The 21,155-nt window shown below is 42.0% G+C and overlaps 1 protein-coding gene across 8 annotated transcripts in view; it reads right to left on the reverse strand.

Moving 5' to 3' along the window:
* The window catches only part of Tmcc1 (transmembrane and coiled-coil domain family 1), a 173,501-nt gene that overhangs the window by 54,482 nt on the left and 97,864 nt on the right, over window positions 1–21,155 (reverse strand). Inside the window, exon 1 of one of the 8 annotated variants that reach the window (XM_015495050.2) lies at window positions 6,737–7,248. The exons of 6 other annotated variants lie outside the window; for them this stretch is intronic. In XM_015495050.2, coding sequence (XP_015350536.2) covers window positions 6,737–6,760 — 24 coding nt within the window. In that variant the 5' untranslated portion in view covers window positions 6,761–7,248. Of the gene's footprint in view, window positions 1–6,736; window positions 7,249–21,155 lie in introns of those variants that run through there. One more of the 8 variants, XM_048787156.1, reaches the window with a different exon arrangement.

Consider the following 21,155-nt stretch of genomic DNA (forward strand, 5'->3'; position numbering starts at 1 on the left):
TCTACCTCAATGTGTATTAATCAACCTACTTGTCCTCTGGCTAGCACTTGTGACCAATCTTCTGTAGACTGCAGTTGCACTATCAGTTAAGTTTTCAAAGTCTCTGCAGTGCCATTGGGATGTGTGCCCCACACGTGCACCACACCCTGTGACCAGCATGGGGCCTGGCAGTGGTTTAGGCCATATTTCATTTGTCAAAGTCCAGTTTTGTGATTTCAGGGTCACACTTCCGCATCACAATGCACAGGTAAGCCCAGGAGTTCATAATGAAGTTTAAGACTTTACTTCCCAAAGCTTCCCCAGTACTTTCCAGGTAAATGGGGCTGCCCTTCCTCATTACCTGGGCAGAAAGCTGGTATCTTATTTATGCTGCTGTCAGCCACAGAATCTATGATCGCCCCTGTTTGGAGGCAAGTAGGTGAAGGAGAGGGGATGTGGGGAGGAAGCAACTGGGGATCATTCCACCTCACAGAATCACAGCTGCACTGATCCCAGACAATAGTTTCCTGCCCTGGGAATTTTAGGATCCTGCTAGATTCAACCCGCTGCCATGATAGGATTGCTTGAGTTTCACAGTGCAAGAAAGCAAACAGAAAAAAAATCAATAAGCAATAATTCCTGTACTTTCTCTGAGTATTATAATAATTATTTCTGTTCCTTCAGCCAGAACTTAGGATTTCTCCTAGAGTTCTCTGTATCTATATTAATGCCCACTTCCGGGCTTTATGCTGGGTTGAGTTTAGGCCTGGGAATGAGAAAGAGGAGAAAATGAAAAATTCAACCCTGGTTCAGAAGGACTTCAAACTCTTCTTTCCCAGTCTACCTTTCAGAGTCCTCAAACAGCTGCTGTCTGCCAGGTGCTCTAGCTGAATGCAGTGGAAGACACTGGGTGGGCGTGTCAGCTCCGGAACTAGAATCTTACCCACTCCGTTTTACGTCTTGTTGTTACACAGCAACAGGCAACGACCTGACTCAAGAAGCCATCATGCAGTGCACGTGAAATAACCCATTCTTTATATCTTTTCTGCAGGAAGGTCACCAGATCCAACTCTAAGATAGCTGCTACCAGTTCCATGGCAGACTAGTCTCTGCTTTCTTACCTTGGCCCCCCAAAAAACAGATTCCATTCAAGCATTGGAGTAATGGAAACGACAGCAGTGAAAACTGTAGAGGACACTCACTCAGTCGATGGAGGGTCACTCTGCCATCAGGTATAATGTGCTGGGAAGAGTTCTGACATCTCATTCTCTCATGCCCTGACTGCTCGACCATCAGTCAGAAGAGCTAAGAGAATCAGGGAGACAAGTGCAAGGACAGGATAAAACTGGAAAGTGAAAATATCCTATGGGAAAAATTTCCCTCCAAGTTATTCTTGTATAGAATTCCCAAAAGAAGGGTTATTATGCCCTTGAAAATGCAGCATTTCACCAGCAAGCAGCATTTCATTCGGAATAGCCTGCTAATCTGTTTGTGTAATTAAACACTTATTTTTCCTAAGGGAAAAATCGAGAGATGTCAATCAGCTCCTCTGGCTTTTATAAGCTTTGCCCAACAGAAGCAAATCACTAAGAAGCAGCTAACTGTGTGGATACCATTTCACACCTACAGGGAGGAAAATATTGGAAGTGTTTGTGAAGATGAGTCAGCAGGAAGTGTCCAGACACTACTGATGAGAGTTTAAACTGGTACAGTCACGAGGGATGGCAGCCTGGCAGTGTGTAGTTAACTGAAGATGACTATGCATGCAACTCTGCGATTCCATCCCTAGGTACAAATACGAAACTAGCTCTCACGTGTCGCCATCAGGAGACCATACTGCTGAAAACAGCCTGTGTACCAACACGATTCTTAGTCCAGAACTATGGCTTATTCATAAAAAGAGAACAATGCATAATAGTTACAATAAATAAAGCAGAGTGGTACGCATCAATGTAATTAAATTTCAAGACCATGATGCGTGAAAAACAAAGTTGAATGTTCTATATACATTGAGAGATTTATATAAAATGGTAAAGAATACTCTATAAACAATTGAAAACCATGTACTATATATTATTTTTGTAGTACAACCAGGTATATATTATGTACTGTAACCACACTATATATTATTATAGACACACGGATGGTCATGTTTGCATAAAAAGACATTTCAGTTAACAAAGGACTGCATACACATCAGTCACCCCCTAAGATTATAATGGAGGTGAGGTCACTTGCCATTGCCTAGTGACATTGATCTGACTGAGGTGCTATGGTGCAACACACTTCAGATGGGTTCATGGTGATGCGGGTACTAACAAAACTACTGCACTATCACTTGTATAAAAATAGAGCACATACAATTAGGTACAGCATATACTACCTGAGAATAAATGACTATGATATCAGTTTATGTAGTCTCTATGCTATTTTTTTTTAATTGTCAGGGCATACTTCTACTTACTTTTTTTTTTTAAGTTAACTATAACAGCCTCAGGGAGACTTCAGGAGGTATTCCAGAAAACCATCTTGCTCTGTGCGCGTCACTGCCCCTAGATCTTCCAGTGAGACAAATGTGGAGGTGGAAGACAGGGACACTGATGATCCCAACCCTATCCAGGCCTAGGCTAATGTTTGTGCCTTAGTTTTGTTTTAATATTTTTAGTTGTAGATGACTTTATATTTATTTTTCTATGCGGTGCTGAGGATTGAACTCAGAGCCTCACACGTGCCAGGCAAGTGCTCTAACACTGTGCTCTAACCAGCCCTGTGCCTTAGTTTTTAACAAAAAAGTTTTAAAATAAATATCTTAACAATAGGAAAGACATATAAGAATGTCCAGAAACAAAAATATTTTTGTCCAGCTATAAAACGTGGGATTTTTTTTTTCCTTGTGGTGTTGGGAGTCAAACCCAGGGCCCCCACGCCTGCCAGGCAAGCCCTGTACCACTGAGCTGTACCCCCAGACCATGAGTTTGTGTTTTGAACTAAGTATATAAAAGAATCAGAAATCTAAAATATTAAAATATTTATAGAGTCATAATACGCTAAGGTTAATCTGATACTGAAGAAAAAATGTTAAGTGTAGGGCCACCTAAGTATGCAGTGATGACAAAGTCTGTGGTCGTGTACAGAATGTCCCTAGCCTTCTTGCTCACTCACCACCCACTGACTCACCCAGAGCAACCTCCAGGCCCATGTGCGCCCACACGGGTGTGCCATTTTGATTTTTTTACGGTGTATTTGCATTCTATGATTTCTATGTTTAGATATAAAAATACTCACAGCAAGTTTATAGTCTTCAATACAGTAACACTCTGCTCAGGACTATGGCCTAGGACCCACAAACTGTACAGCACATAACCTGGGTGCACCGCAGGCTAGTTTGTGTGAGTACACGTTGTGATGCTCACACAATGACAAAGTTGCAGTTTTTAGACTGTATCCCTGTTGCTAAGTGACACATGATTCGTATATGTAATAACTATAAACACATATGTGTTAATGAAACCACTAAATTCAGGACAGTAGTTGTCTCCAGAGATGGGGAGCAGGTTGAGGAATAATACACAAACATAAACCCTATCTAAAGCAAAAACGCTAAGTTTGAAAGGGCTTGGTATCAGTCCTTGAGTGTTTGTATGTTATTCTCTTTATTTTTGTTTTCCTTGAAAAAAGATTATAAGTACATAAGTTGCTAACACTCAAATGCTGGAAGAATGATATTCTAAATGAAAGAATAAAATTCTGACAGTGGTTTAGCTATACGCACAGACATGCACAGCTCAACCAGCAGAAGTGAGTCACACCTGACACCACACACTGCTGCGCTCTACATGTTGATGACTCCCTCCCCAAGTTACACACTGGAACTTACACCCAATGTTTTATTATTAAGTGGAGGGGGGCTTGGGGAAGTGATTAAGTCATAGGATAACTGCACTTAAAAAAGTTCAATGAACTCTCTTCTCTTTCTGCCACATGAACACAAAAAGCAAATAGGCATCATCTATGAGGGACAGCCCTTCACCAGACAGTGAATCTGCTGGTACTGTCACCTTGGACTTCCCAGGATCCAGAACATGGAGAACTGAGAAAAAAATTTCTGCTACAGTATTTTATTAGAGCAGCCCCACCGCCTGAGACACACCAAAATATTTCAGCATATATTTCCAAACTTGAAGGTCATTTTCTTAAATAACTATAATATCACTCATTATCACAACTAGTGTAATTTTCTAATATCATATATCATCCAGTGATATGAAAAAGTTAAAGATATACAACTGCCAGATGTCAGAGATTACAGGTTCAACAATCACTGACTGAAGGTACATATGGGACTTGTGGACTCGATCACTCACAGCATTTTGCTGTCACCAAGGGCCTAAGCCCATAAACTGGGAATGTTTTGGTGTGCAATTGATATATTTCAGGGCAGGAAAAACTATATAATAAACTCCAGAACTATAGTTTCTTAAAATAGAGTTTTCAACTTTCACATGTGGTTCCTTAGTCCTAACGCTGTATGTTTCAAAAGGTCCATCTCTGCTCAGGTGCTGCATTAACATACTAAGGCCTGCAGTGACTCTTCATATATCACTGCACAATTCTGTTGCACTACCAGTTATTAATTCATAACCTACCTCCAAAAATTATTTAAAATGACTAGTACAATTTATATTATTTTTGAAAACTTAATAAAAATTATAATTAAAGAACAAAGATACAGGTATTGGAAGACAGGGAGACAGATAACTGAACTAGAAATTTCAAATAACATTAGTTACTGTAATTGGACACTTGATTTTTCTGACAACCAAAGCAAAAATGGAGACACGATAGGGTTTTGTTGTATTTTTTTCATTAGCTCTTAAAAACTGCTTAAGAATTAATTAGCATATTTGAACGAAGAAACTTGTACACAAACTTGTATGTTAAAAAAACTAACCCATTACATTTGTTAACAATGATTTTATAAAAGCTAGAAAAATATCCTTCATAGATGATCCTTATATACATCTGTATTAAAAAAAAATAAGGGCTTATAATACAATCACAGTTCACTGAATGAGTTTCTATGTTACCTAAAGGAAGAGAGGTTAGATGGGTAGCTTTCTGGCAATCTGACTTGATACTGAAAGTTTGAGGGACAGACAGACAATATGTCCCTCTGCATAATGTTGTCCAATGACAGGGACTGCACCCAGGTTTTAACTGAACTTGGTTTGCACACAGCACAAGCGTGTGCTCATTAGTTAGTGGTTTGCCAATCAGCTCATAACCTCATGTAGGAAGAGACTAAGAACACACCCCATAAACACACACCATTTTAATTCCCCTTCACTCCAAACAGGTTCAGTGTCCTGTTGCATAAGGAAACGAACAAAGGAAGGATTTTGGAAACCTATGGAGACTAATTTGAGATCTCCTGATCTTAAAATCCATAGGAGAGAGGTAACCTAGTGTAAGAATCACACTGCACTAATCACATTAGACACACAGGTAAACGCATGCGTGCACATGCAAAATTAGCACGCGGTATCTGCTTCCTCTCAAATAGTATTTCTCAACTCAACTGTCCTTTCTTCCTCTCAGCCCTACCTTTTCTGAGAAGCAGAGCAGTGTAAATGAAAACAGCTCAGGTCTCTGTGATCTGAGACTTCTTTATCTCATCCTCAAGTGCTTAGGATGGCTTCAAACTGAACAGGGTTCAATGGATATAGTGGACTTCCCTATTCCGTGCTTGTATCTCAGATCTGTTCTCCTAGACACCAATCAACAAGGATTTCTATGCAGATATTCAAAGTTTGCTGATGAAAATTAGAGTTCAAAGTTCTCTGTGTCCTCTGTGCCAGGTGACGACATCTCCGACAGCTAGACATCAAAAAGAAGCATATCCAAATGCTTGATAACTTAGCAGCAGCAGCAGAGTGACAAATAAAGAAATAAAGAATGAACTTTGTACTGGATGTCAAAAACAAGGGTGCAGGACAGACCAAGGAAGAAATACTGATGTGTGCTTTTTTTTTTAGGTGGGCGGTAGGGGCTAATGAGGATTGAACCCAGGGGCCCTCAACCACTGAGCCCCGTCCCCAGCCCTATTTTGTATGTTATTTAGAGACAGGGTCTCCCTGAGTTGCTTAGGGCCTCACTTTTGCTGAGGCTGGCTTTGAACTCGCGATCCTCCCGCCTCAGCCCCCAAGCTCCTGGGATGACAGGTGTGCGCCACTGTCCCAACTCCATACTCTTTTCTTGCACACACTCTTTTCCTATATGACCACGAGGCTTACATTCCCAAATACTGGTTCTCAGCTCAAGAGAATTCCCAACCTCAGGGAGAAGTATGCAGAGACCCACGTACAATGTGTACATGTAAGTATCTAAGTTAACTAAAAATGAAAATGAAGAGCATCAATAAAAAATTACTCCCAGGCTGAATCAATTTAAAAAATACACGTGTAAAAAGAAATGCACAAGGGCCCCAAGACCAGAGCTTCAGCACGAGTGCTGAAGAGGTACTTAGATCCACGATTCCTGCAAATCCACCACAGGCCTTTTATTGGCAGGGTGAGAAGGGTCTTCAAAGAGTATGACCATACGAACCCCAAACACGACCTCCTCTTAGCTCAGAGCCTCCCCTCTCCAGAGGGGAGCAAAGTGACAAATAAAGAAATAAAGAATGAACTTTGCACCAGTTGTCAAAAATGCAAGGGCACAGGACAGACCAAGGCTGTCCTCAGTCTCCAGTACTCACCTGGGCTCCCCACTGTGCGCTCATTACCTTATGGGTCTTCCTCTTCCCTCTCAGTTGAAGACTCCGAGACAAAAGTCTCAATCACTCCAGCGCACACGGATAAACCACTGTATGACTGGGCTCCAGAACACCCCGCTCTTCTGGGATTTACAGGCTAATCAATGGGATGGGACATACCTTTGACCTCATGACCATGTGACACTGTTCCACCTGACCTCTGAGGTCACCACTCTCAGGACACATCACCCTTCTAGAATCACAACTTTTTTTTTTCTGGGTGGAGCTGGAGATCAAACTCAGGGCCTTGGGCATATCAGGCAGGTGCTGTACCATTGAGTAACATCCCCCGCCATGCCATAGATCTTATGTGTCTAATAATTTTAATCTCTTTGCTAATATCCCATTCCCTCCTGGCTCTCTACCCACCAGGACAAAGTGTCTTTCAAGTCAAAGTCATGGTGACATAAAGAAATCAGGCAGAGGGCTGGGGATGTGGCTCAAGTGGTAGGGTGCTCGCCTGGCATGTGCGTGGCGCTGGGTTCGATCCTCAGCACCACATACAAATAAAATAAAAAGATGTTGTGTCCACCGAAAACTAAAAATAAATATTAAAAAAAAAAATTCTCTCTCTCTTTAAAAAAAAAAAAGAAATCAGGCAGAACTGGATTAGAATCATCGCTTTATTGACCGGTAATGGTACAACTTTCATAACCATGGAACACTTGTTTATTATCAAAGGGAGTAGACATGTGTATCTGTCAGGCACTGCCACCACCAGTCATGGAATACAGTCCTCACTGGCATCCCAGGGGAACTGGTTCTAATACCCTCCTTGGATGCCAAAATCCGTGGCTGCTCAAGTCCCTTTTATTAAACAGCACAGCATCTGCACAGAACCTATGCACATCCTCCCATCCACGTTTTAAATCATCTCTAGATCACCTGTAACACCTGACAAAACAGAAGTGCTATGTGATTAACTGCCACACTGTACTGTTTAGGAAATAATAACAAGAAGAAAAAAGAAAAGTCTGTACTGTTCAGTACTGACAGAATGGTTTTTCCCTGAGTATTTTTAATCCACAGTTGGTTGGATCCAGAGGCGTGGATGCAGGGGGGGCGGCTGTCATTTCCAAGTTTCAGGCACAATAATCCCTCCTATGTGTATGAATCTACAAAAGGCTTCTGAAGTAATTAATTCCATATCATCTTCATTTTACCAAAAAAAGGGGCTGAGGCTTGTGCATGATCCTCATCTGGCAGGGCCTAGGGAGATGTCAGCTGCTGCTCTCGAGGCCCAGGGATTACTCAAAGCCATGTGCCTGCTGTGGGTTGGGACTGGAACCACGGACTCCTGACACTCCACTCACCTCTTCCACTACAACTTCTCTCTCTCGTTCCACATTCCACTCCTCTTTGGAAGATGCCTCATCTACGACTTGTGGCTTCCACCATCAGCCACTGGCAAATGCCTCTTTGGCCTAAAGATCTCATCCTGACCTCTTTCTCTTCACATCACTTACTCAGAAGCCTGACTAGAATGTTCTCATTAACATCTCTCCCTTAAAAATAATGCTTAAGAGTCACCTCTCTTGTCAAGACAACTTATGGGGAAAAGAATGACAGTCTTTTCAAAATATGATGCTGGAACAACTTGCTACCAACATGCAGGAGAACAAGGCTGGACCCCGCCTCACACTACAGACCCAAACTGACCAGACTTAACATGAGAGCCAACATTAAAACTCTGAGAAAAAACCATGAATGTCTTTGTGACCTTGCATTAGGCAATGGCTTCTTGGATATGATACTAAAAACATAAACGATGAAAGAAAAAGCACATAAGACGAAATTAAAATTTTGATTTCTCAAAAACAATACTTTGGAAAATGAACAGATGCCCACAGAATGGGGACTAAATCTTGTGAATTTTATATCTGATAAGGGACTTATACAGACCTGTTACAACTCGATATTCAAAAGACAATCCAATTAAAAAATGGGAAAAGGGCCTGAATGGATATTTCTCTAAATACGATACAGAAATGGCCAAGAAACACTTAAAAAGATGATCAACCTCATCATTAGCCACCAAGGAAAGTAAATCAAAGTCAAAGTGTGAGGGTTGAGGGTACAGCTCAGGGGTAGAGCACTAGCCTGGCAGGTGACGAATGGTTCCACCCCCATCCCCAACCCCACCCCAGGAGGTGATGCTACCACGGGACACTAGGATGGCTGGAACAAAAGACAGAGACAGAGGGGTCCTCAAATGATTGCACTGGGAAGGAAGAGTCACCATGGGATCCAGAGTTCCAAGTGCAAACCCAAGGGAAGCGAAAGCCTGGGGCTGCACAAAACCTACGTCCACACATTCACAGCAGCATTAACTGTGACAGCCAAAGAGTAGAAATAAATGTCCATCAACTGGCAAATGGATAAGTAAGGTGTGATCCACCCATGATTCCATTTACCTAAACATCCAGAACAGGCAAATCTGTATAGAAACCACGTTAGCAGTTGTCTACAGCTAAGGGGGGCAGAGTGGCCAGTGGTGGGTAAGGAATGTGGGGTTTCTTTTTTGGGTCACAGAAATGTTCTAAAATTCATTGTTGATGATTGTACAACTCTGTAGGTGCACTAAAAGCCATGGATATATACTTTCAATGGATGAATGGTATGACAGGTGCATTATATTTCAAAACACTACTAAAAAAAGTCATCCTTTATGAAGACTTGCTCTTTCCCCAGCCACCAATTCTTAAGATCAACACAGCTTTAATGCAGAGCTGTAGCTACTTGATTCAAGGAGAATAGAACATGTTTTTAAAAAAGCGTCCTAGCCTTGAAGAGACGAAAACAGATCTAACACTAGTTTGGGCACCAACTACTTATACAGCCAAGTCCCACCAAGCCCTGGTTCCCTCATGTTTGAGCTCCTTCCTTGGCTAAATCAAGTCTTAGGAGATACTGTAATCTGTACAACTTTGAACTTCGCAATGAGTTGGGAATTCTAGGGGACTGGGATGAGGAAAGAATTCAATGTTCTCATAAGAGACTTCTTCAGGAAAGCGCCACTGAACTCCATGGTGCTTTGCTAAATCTGGGAGATAAGCAGATGCTCCTCTATGTGCAAAATCTTAAAATCGTGAAGCAAGAAGACAGCTGTCGTCGCATAACACAAATAGCGAGGCAGACTATGTGTGAGTGGAATAAGAATTAGAAATATTTATAAAACTATTTTACTACTATGTACCATGGGATAAAGAAAGGCCTCCTCACCCTGAACAGTGTTTTTATTAAAACTCCTACCAATCCCCACTAGAAGAGCAGAGGTCATTTATGTTCCAGGCGCTTCATACACATGACTTCCTTCAAACTTCAAGTACCCTGCAACTTACTTACTGTTGTGTTCATTTTTAAAGAAAATGGAGGCCGAGGGAAGGCAAGTCATCTGTTCACCTTCCAATGTGCTTCCAACTGGCTTCTGTGTCCCCACAGGGAGCTGCCTCAGAGGACAAGTCAAATGCCAGGGACATGCTTAATTTTAGATCTTAACCTGTATGTCCCAAAGAAAGCGGACGACCTTGCCAGTTTCATCTTTGTTCCACTCTTTTGAACCACACTGTGACAGCTGCTCATCAACACTTGAGGCTTGTCACCGCTGTATGACACCCACATGGTGTCTGTCACCTCCTAAGCGTGGTTCCTCCAAGTCACCACTCCAGCTCACCCTTCTCCATCCTGCCATCCACCCACATCCCTCTGGCCTTGAAAGCCCAGCTGCCTTTGCCCTTGTGGAGCTCTCTCGGGGCACCCTTTGTGGAAATTCTCTTCCAACTCCCATCGCGTTTCTTGAGTAACAGTGAAACGCCCACTCTGAGCCAGACATCCCGGTGGGCTCACAGTTACTCAGAATTATTTCTTCACTGCACAGCTGAGGGCCAAGGGAGTTAGTCCTATGCATGTTACAGCCTGTGTATAAAGACTGCTCAACAGGCTAATGTGCCTGCAAAAAGCTCTTTTCTGCTAAAGAAAAAAATCTTGGGCTACAGATGTAGCTCACAGATGGAGACGGCTTGCTTAGCACATGTGAGGTCCTGGGTTGAATCCTCAGGCCTGAAAAGGGGAAAAAGAGCTGGGGGAGGGGGATGGAGGGATCAGAGTAGGAACAACACTTGACTCATACTTTCAAAAACTAAAGTTAACTGAGGGTGAAAGGCCTTCTTGGGTTCAGTTTATGAACTCCAAGAAAAATAATCTGCCTGCCATTTATTAATTTATTCCCAATTCGAGTTTTAAAAAATGTCTCCACTGTTTCACAAAATGTAAATCAAAGCTTTTCTTGCATTTTTGGGAGATTTGCCAAGTTGCACTTATTTTTAAAAAACAACTATATTAATAATAATATCTAATGAAGATGTCCACAGTAAAAGCCTCTTACAGAGTCCAAAAATTCCAAAAAGTACTAAAAGAATCTTTGAACTCATCCAAGTTTTCAGATATTGACCAATACTGTGTTCCATGGACCAAAATCAGACGCAAAATGAATGCTTACACTGCTGATAAGACATGAACCTTACAATTTCACATTATAACTTTAATGCTGGCACCACATGGGTGTTTAGAGATCAAAAAGTTTTGCTAGCAATTTCAGGCTGAGCAAGAGTTTTTAGGAAATCCAAGTTTTTTGTCTTTTTTTTTGGTCCCCTGTCCCTCTGTACTGTGAACCGAACTCAGGGCCTTGCTCAGACTAGGCAAGTGCTCTACCACTGAGCTACACCCCCACCTCTTCTAATTTTTTTTAGAACACTTGAGCCAGGGAATAAGTTGCTAAGGCTGACCTTGAACTTGGGATCCTCCTGCTTTAGACTTCTGAGTTGCTGGGATTACAGGTGTGTACCAATATACCCAGCAAAAATCAGTATTTAAAAATTTTATCTTTGATGGTTTCTAAAGAAAATAAATATACAAGTATGTATGTATTCTTCCTTATCATAAGGTTGCCAATCACATATATTTAATACATGATCTTAGTATATATTACCATATAAAAAGAATTTATGTATAGTTGGTATGATTCTAACAGTCCCTGGATGTATTACTATTTCCCTCAACTCAAAGATTAAGCTGGGAGGACAAGAAACTTGCACAAGTTAACATAACTGATAGGTAATAAAGAATGAGAAACTAGGTTTTTCAGCTTCTAAAGCCTACCTGTGCTTTTAATTATGATAACTTTGGTTAGTCATTTAGACTGCAGAAAGAATCTTCATTACTCTACAAAAGGAGAAAACTCATATTTCAGAAAGTCCAAAAGACTTCTCCAGTATTCCACAATAATAAAGAGAGTAGGGCTGGGGTTGTGGCTCAGCGGTAGAGAGCTCGCCTGGCACATGCAAGGCCCTGGGTTCGATCCTCAGCACCACATAAAAATACATAAATAAAACAAAGGTATTACTAAAAATTAGATATTTAAAAAAAATAAAGAGTAAAATTTCTTAGGAAATGTGCAATGCATGAGCGTATGCCCAACAAAATTAAACTAGATTTCAAGGTACCAGCTACCATTGCTGCAGGTATTGCAATCCAGTAGGAAGATTCTTTTATTCAAGTGCACAAAACCCCCAAATAAACCACCACCCTCATCACCACCACCAACATCAAAAACAGAAAAATTTCCTTATAGTTTTAAACATGCATTCACATTTTTTGAAACTCACTCTTTGTCTCTGTGGCTTGTATGAGGAGATTACAAAACATTTTGTTGTCATGTCCTCAACCATCCTGCTCCTTCTCCTGAGGATGCATAGTCAAACACCGACGGCTTTCTCAGCCACAGGACTGGGCTGAGCTCTGGACTTTTCTAAGCCTAGTTGTTCTCACAAGAATCCTTGCCTTCAGAGCAAAAGCCCTGATGGGAAACACTGTGCGTCTACAGCCATGGAGCGCGGCCCCTAGGGCAACGTTGCCAGACATTCTGGATCCTAAGGGTTTTGGTCTCCCCAGCTCCCACCCGCCCTGTTTCAGTGACACAAAGCGTGTCCTTGCTACCAAAAGGAGAGTGGCAGAAGACTAACTAGACATGGCTGGACTCTTCTTCCTCCCTCCCTCCCTTCAGAAACTATTCACATTTTTTGGAAACAGGCACATTCACGAATACTGTATGGTATCAAGTGTCACCAAACCTGGTTCTAAAGCTTTGATCCTGCTAGTGGACTGACTGAGGGCAATCACCCGTATCCTCCGCCTCACTGTACATGTGTGTAGTAGATGTTTTTCCATACGGCCTGGGGAGGGTTAAGTAAGGGAATCCCATAAAACACTGCGGGCTTTCTTATTCTTATTAACTTATTTGTTGCAGTGCTGGGGACGGAACTGCAGGAGCTGCTGCCCTGGGCTGCACCCTAGTTCCACCACTGTTGGCACCTTTTAAAGAGGTGAGGGGCTGGGCTTGTGGCTCAGTGTCGAGCACTCGCCTTGCACGTGGAAGGCACCGGGTTCCATCCTCAGCACCACATAAAAATCAAATAAAGGCACTGTATCCGTTGACAATTAAAAATATATATATATTAAAAAAAGAAGGTGAACCAAAATTAAGTACACGATCACTAATTTTAAAATTAGAGCAAGTCATCCTAGTTTTGTAATTCTCTACATTCCTTCTCCTAATCTTTTTGACGGCTGGGGGGCAAGGTTCTGCTGTGCTCGATTTTATGTCACCAGAAACTGGCAAAATGCCCCAAATACAGCAGGTATGAGGCTGGAGAGAACAGTCTGGAGGAGCAGAAGGCACCCCGGCGCCTCACATGGCCTCCTGTTAGCTTGGAATTGCTGGGTGGGGTCTTCAATTTCAGTTTGTTTCCTCGCCAGAACAAAAGGAAGAGTGACTTTGCGTCACTGTTGAGATACTGAAACAGACCACTGCACGAGCGCACTCTTTTTTCTTCTAGGCATGTAAAAGGCATTCAATAAAATGCTGATTCCTGACATATTTGAATACTCATCTAAACTCTACATTTAATTCTGCAATACGTGCTCCGTTAACGTGGCTGCAGAGGGATTTCTAAAAATGAACTCAGACTCTGTTACCGACTCCTCTTTAAAACACCTATTCATTTGTGAAGTTGATATAAAAATATTCCTGCTCCAGGAAAAAAAAAGTACACACACATAAATTTTTTATGTAATTCTAGGAAATCCATGAACCCAAAGTTAATATCCCGTGTGTGACCTTTAGCTCTGGACACCAGGAAGCTCAGGGCTGAAACGAATCCACCTTCATCCATGAGTTCCTCATGGTCTAGAGATCTAGGTTCTTCCTGTTCTTTTTGTATTTTAAAAGGTTCTATTGTGTGCTTAAAAGAATTTCTGTCTATGGGAGGCCAATCCAGAAGATTTAATTTTAGATTTTATAACATTCAATTTATAAAGCAGAAAATTTAGAAATCAGTTTTTCCTGAAGCTTCTGGGATTGGCTTGTAAACCATATGGTTCTTTTCAAAGCTCAGCAAACCTTGGCAACCCTTTTAAGGGTATGTACATAATATTTGGTTCCATTTATAAACTTATATTCCTTTCTTTTAAGCTATGTTAAGCTCTACTTTATTCTAGTATTGAAAAATGATTTTTAAATTATTTAAATAACTTAAAATATTAAAAAAAATTTTTGAAACGACAATATTCCCACCAATACCACGGGTTCAGTATAGCTTTCTTCCTTTCCATATTAGAAATTCCCTTCTCTTATCACAGAGAGAAACTTGGCTCCCCTTGTCCCCAACACACTAATACATGGAGCTTGTCAACCCCCTCCCTCCCTGTGTGACCAGTCTTCCACCACTGCAGCCATCTCCTCCTGGGGCGCATGCCCTGCTCACCCCTCAGGCTGACCCCTTCCCAGGCTGTCCAGCTACACAAACCCACTCCTGCCCCCACCCTGGGGCTGACGCATCCAGTACGAGCCCGTGTCCACCCACTGCATCCCATGCAGCTCCTGCAGAGACCAGACCTGCTTCTCTCCTGCAATGACTTTGGAGAACCCTGCAGACTCAATGCAACCAGGAAGAGGCCTTGAAAATACCTGGGAGGAGAACTAGAAGAAAAATTAAAACCATTTTCCCACAGGATGAGATCTGGAATAGCATTATTTTGAATAACTAGGGAAACATGCCCCTATCTGACACTAAGATGAGCAAGCGGGTCCATGATAGGGTAGAAACCCAGCCAGCACCTGTCCAAGGTCTGGAGTTGTTCAGGGCAAGGGTCCCAATGGTGGCAGTTTCCAAGTGGACCCTGTCAGCAGGGAGATGGAGCTGGGCTAAAGTGTGGGGACACGGCCTGCTGGTCTGGGGATGCGCACACCAGGCGGTCTGCTGACAGGTCCGTGGCCCGCTGCTGTACCTGTCTCAGGTGCCCTTCCGCTCGTGTGCTTCTGGTGAGGGGTTTGTATCATTTTTTGGTCTGGTGACCTTGGTCAATTAAAAAGCCTGATTTCTCTGATCTGGGGCTGATACACCCACGCATCCGTGTGCCTCTGATTTAATTTGGTAAGCTCACGGGTGGTCATTTTTAATTAGCACGATTAATGTATTTATCATTTTGTGCCTTATGATTGTGCTGCGTAGCTGGAGATTATACTCTGATAAACTCTGTGTGCCTAACGCATTGGTGGTTACTGGGCTACCACCTCATTCTGCCTGAGTACTTGCGCTCAAGATGCAGCAGCGCAGGGCAAACTCCTGCTTGATAAAATGGAGGAACTCAGGCCAGGCACAGCGGGGAAACTGCTGTCCTACCAAACACGCAGCAACTCAGAGCAGGGCACATTCCCTTCTCCACACAGAGATAAGCCAAAGGCACAGGCAAGAATGAACTTTGTGATGCCAGATCAGAGCTGGAGATGGCAAATGAATGTCTAAAGAGATGTTTAGCTTAATAGTTGTACAGCAGGACTCAGAAACACTGAGGTGAACGTAGACATGATTAGTGTACCAACTGCTGGTCCACTTAGCCTGGTGCCCTCCTGGCCCATGATTCGCAGCATGTGCCAGGACTTACTTCCTGTTAAGACAAGGTAATAAACCAGGTGTGGTGGAGCACACCTGAAAGCCCCACATCTGGGGAGGCTGAGGCAGGAGGATCAAAAGTTTGAGGTCGACCTCGGCAATGTCCTACACAACTGGGCAAGACTTTCAAAACAAAAAATAAGAAGGCAGGGGACAGTGTAAAGTACTTCTGGGTTCAATCCTCAGTCCAAAACAAAATGATAAAGCCATAGTCCATTTTATCTACGTGCGTGATAGCAATGGACACCTGGGCTGCGTCCATCTTGATTACTGTGAGCAGTGCTGGCGTGAATGTGGGTTGGTGTAGTTTAAGTGGTTACCAAAAAAAAACAAAGTTAAAACAAATTTACTTCTTGAATATTTTAGGTACCCCACTGCTCATCACATTATTCTTCCATAACCAGCTCTAAGTTCCAATCGACTTGACATATATCAACCCCTAAAATCACTGTCTCAATTCTTACACTTATGAAAATTTAATGCCATTTTTGAGATTTTTGTTCTTACACTGTATACTTTCAACAATTTCACTTGAAGATTTCAGAAATAATATTCCTGTGTCTGTCTGTCTCCTTTCTCATTTTAGTGTTGGGGACTAAATTCAGGGCCTTGGGTATGCGAAGCACCCCCTCTACCACTAACCTATACTCCAAAGTAATTTCACCACTGGATTCTTAGGTAAAGAAGTGACTCCACTAACAGATCAAAGAGTCAGTTACTGGTAGAATGAGATTAGTTTGTGTGTGTGTGTGTGGGGGGATTTAACCCAGGGGTATTCTGCCACTGAGCTATATATTCCTCCAGCCCTTTTTATTTTGAGACAGGGGCTCATTAAGTTGCCTAGCATCCTTGTGATCCTCCTGCCTCAGCCTTCTGAGTAGCTGGATTAACAGGCCTGCCCCCACCATGCCTACCAAAACCTTCACTTCTCAAAAACAGTTACTGAGAACTGTGATACGATAGGTATGCTCAGAATACAGTAACACCCTTGGCCTCTAAGAGCTTATACTTTAATGGCAGAGACAGATATTATAATACACAGCAACAGGTAGCAAGTGCATGTCTATGATATCATAATGAGGACATTATGCTAAGTGAAATAGTCTGATACAGATAGACACAAAATACTGCAGAATTATAGAGGAGGAATATAAGTTGAGACAAGGTAAGAGGGATGGAAGTAGAGGTCAGTAGTAGGGACATATGCTCAGAGTGCAGGAGGCGCTTCAATTGCTCCCAGCAGCACTAAAAGGGCTGGTAGGTAGGTAGGTAGGTAGGTGTGACTCAGAGAAGGCCATTTCCTGAAGCAGCAACACAGAGAAATATTACTAACCCACTGAAATTCTGAATTCTGGACCACTGGTGGGTTTAACAACAAATCCAACCAGCCCCAGCTATTTACACTGACAAATATACAAGACTTTGTTTTTTAGAAATCAACTTGTACCTTATGAGGATCTTAATAAAATTTCTGCCTTAGTAATTAAGCTTTCCTTGTCTGCTTCTAAAATACAAATTTTAAAGATGATTGACAGTGGCAGAGCACTTGCCCAGAATACTTGAGGCTGTGAGACTGAACCTTAGTTTTGAGAATAAAAAATTTAAAAAGGATGTTTTACAGTAAGACATTAAAATGAGGATAAGAAGACATGAACTATGTAAAATGAAGTGGACAAATAATTTATAAACTTAGACTACAGTATTACAGGACTTGCTAAAATTTGACCTGAAGTTCAAGTCAAATTCTTCCTGGTAGACAAAACAAAATCTAATGCTCTATTTGCCTTGTTTCTAACATAAAAACTAATTAATCCCCCCCGCTTTTTCATTTGTTTTTTTAACTAGGAATTGAACCCAGGGGCACTTAACCCCTGAGCCCCATCCCCAGTCCTTTATATATTTTATTTAGAGACAGGGTCTTGCAGAGTTGCTTAGGGCCTCACTAAGTTGCTTAGGCTGGCCTCTAACTTGTGATCCTCCTGCCTCAGCCTCCCAGCCGCTGGGATTATACTCATGTGCAACCATACCGGGCTAACAAATTCTTTTAAAATTGGATTGCTTCTTTCCTTCTATTATATGTTTATATCTCCATTGTGTTTCCACATCTGGAAAGCATCACTACTGAGCTTCTACTGCTGGTCACTGAAAAACAAGACAACTTCATGATTTGCTAAGTCTCAAAATAAAAATGACAACACATGCTCTCTTCAGACTTTTTAAACAAGACTGTCATAGTCTTAAATGGAACCAAAGCTTTCCTTTATCCATCTGCTGATATTCCACACAGGGCCATGGTAGTTCCCCCACTGCTACCATATATTTAAGCACCTCCTTTCATTTTCATTATGAAAACAATGATATAACTTCTCAATTCTTAATAATAATAATAATAATAATAATAATAATAATAATAATAATAATGATATGATGATACATTAGATAGGTGAAGAAGTGTGATACAATCAAGCAGATTGCAATCAATACAGTAATATTTTCTAAGATTTTAGAAGAAAGTTTGACTCAATTTGTTTTATTTTTATTTTTTAGTTGTAGTTGGATACAATACCTTTATTTTATTTATTTATTTATTTTTAGGTGGTGCTGAGGATCGATCCCAGGTTCCCACACATGCTAGGTGAGTGCTCTACTGCTGATCCACAACCCCAGCCCCCTCATCCTTTTTTTAAGTGTATTTTTTAGTTATAGATGGAAACATTACCTTTGTTTGTTTAGTTTTAGATCAGCAGGCTTTATTCAGTAGTGGAATCAATTTGTGGAATCTGGAGTGGCTCATTTTCAGGGTAGAAAATGGTCATTACCTTTATTTTATTTATTCATTTTTATGTGGTGCTGAGGATGAAACCCAGTGCCTCACACTTGCTAGGCAGTGCTCTACCACTGAGCCACCACCCCAGCCCCTGACTCTAAGCCCTTTTAATAAATGATATCTAAAAAGATGCCTGTTGAGTTTAGAATAACTATGAGTGATGAATAAAATCTAATTCTCATAATCTGGTAATTAGCAGCACAGATTGAAAGACAGCTGTCTTCCAGTTGGCTGAGAACTTGAAGAGAAATAGACGGTCTCTATGGCAGAGCAACCTCCACCCCAGGTCAGATGGCCCTCAGGATTCCAGGGAGTTCAGCTTGTGAAGCTGAATTCTATTCTTTGTGACTTTGGTCATCATCCAACTAATTACCTTAATTCAATTGTCTAAAAATAGGAAGAAACCAGGCTTTTGTGGGAGGGAGGGAGGAAAGAAGGGAAGGAGAGAGGGGTGCAAGGAAGCAATGGAGGAGACTAGTTGGTCCACCGCTGCAGGAGATTCTGAGGCATGTTGTTGGATTCAGGTTTAAGCCCAGTCAAAGCCAAACATGGACTAGAAAATCTGGAGAAGGGTTAAACCGCCCCCACCATCAGGAGTAAACCTAAAGGCTGAAAGTGAAGATGGGCTGTGCCAACGACTGAAATAAGGAGCAAAGGAGAACAGGCAGTGCACCAGTTGGTGGGCCTAAGAACAGACCAGGGAGCATCCTGATGTGCCAGGGGCCAGGGCTGGACGCCTGCTTCTGAGCACGACACTCATCCTTTCATCCACATACGGTCGTTCCAATATTTTGAACGTGCTGTTTGTGAAGCTCTGTGCCAGCACGAACAGAGGATGCACAACATGATCCTGTTGCTGAAAAAGCTAAGCAGAAACTGAACCCTGGTGCAAGGATACGCAGACTTTAGAGTATTTAGCACGAAGCCTGGCATGTAACACGTGATTGACACATGCCAACCGCGGTTACGAAAACTCAAGTGGTTTAGAGGATGTAACAATGTTCACTATTTAAATAGATCTTACAAGTGCTTTTGTAAACAGCCTCATGGTTTTGTGCAGAGTCACAACTGGGCAACCCTCATCACTGTCAACTTTGGTACATTTTTATCCCTTAGCCACACCCCTCCTCCCCATGCCTCCCTGCCCACACTCCCACTACGGACTTTCTGTCTCTGTGGACTGTCTCATATAAAGAGAATCACCTAATGTGTGACTCTTTGCATCTGCTTTCTACTTTTAAGGTTCACCCATGACGCAGCACGCATGAGCGAGCGCCGGAATGCTCTACTCAAACTGAAAAAGTCTTTTGTAAAGAAATAATCATTCCTTGGCTCAAATAAATATATCTTTCAGTTTACTTGAGGTGTGTTACAATGGATAGGAGGCCACAGGTCTCCCTTCTAATCCTGTATGATGTTTCATTGCAAAACAAAACAAGACCCCAAATCCAAACAACTTCTGAAAGTTGTTTTTTACCAATGTCCACCTACCTAGACATAAGCACCTTAAGGTGTCCCTGAGTGAGGAGTACCTAGTAGAAACGACCTCAGCAACTAGATCTAGGGACTTTGTTTTCACTTACTGTAAATCCCACTGATGAGATCTGTTTGTTTCCCTCTCCTATTGTCCTCTGCCCTGAGAAAGTAAAACCATTCATTCTTTGTGTAACTCAAAAATACAGTTTGAAGACTCAATTGTAAAGAAAAACAAAGATCTAAGCTGTACACCAGAATCCCACATGAAATCAATACAGCCTTCAAGAGAAAATGAGGATAAAATATGACTCTGGTATTTATTTAGTTCAAAGTATTTTTCTTCTCACATTCCATGCAGGCAGGACTTGCTCATCTATAAAATCAAGGGGTGGGTTACATAATCTTCTTCAGGGCTGCGCCCAGTTTATTCTGGTGTCTGCACAGCCCTGTTTACAGGAGCACGATTCACAACAGCCAAGCTGTGGAACCAGCAGGGGGCCCTCAACAGACGAAAGGAGACAAAAAGAGGGAAATATATACACAATGGGGTTGTATCCAGTCATAAAAAAATTAGATTATGTCATTTGTAGGAAAATGGATGGAGCTTGAGACATTATGTTAAGCAAAATGAGCCAGACCCAGTCAGCCAAAGGTGGCCATGTTTTCTCTCCTGTGTGGTGTGGAAGTAGAGAGGGAAAGGGAAAAGGGGTGTGGGGTGGGGGTGGAGACCTCAAGAAAATGCAAGGAAGATCAGCAGAGTGGAGGAAAAGGACCAGGGGGCAGGGGAGGGGGTGACGGTGACATTGGCCCAATGATCCTGCTGTGTTGTGTGCAGGTACAAATATGGAGCCACAAATCCCACCACTATGTACAACTATGATGCACCAATAAAAAATTTGGAAAAAATAAAGTAACTCCACAAGGTTCTTACACTGACATTGGAAACGATGTAAATCTTGTATGTTCTACCATTTTTACTCTTAGTTGGGGATAAAAGTTAACCAAGAGTAATTAAAGCTCACTTCTTTCTCACGGGACTAGGCTGTGTGGA

This window comes from Marmota marmota, unplaced genomic scaffold (assembly GCF_001458135.2).
Source record: "Marmota marmota marmota unplaced genomic scaffold, marMar, whole genome shotgun sequence".
NCBI lineage: Eukaryota > Metazoa > Chordata > Mammalia > Rodentia > Sciuridae > Marmota > Marmota marmota.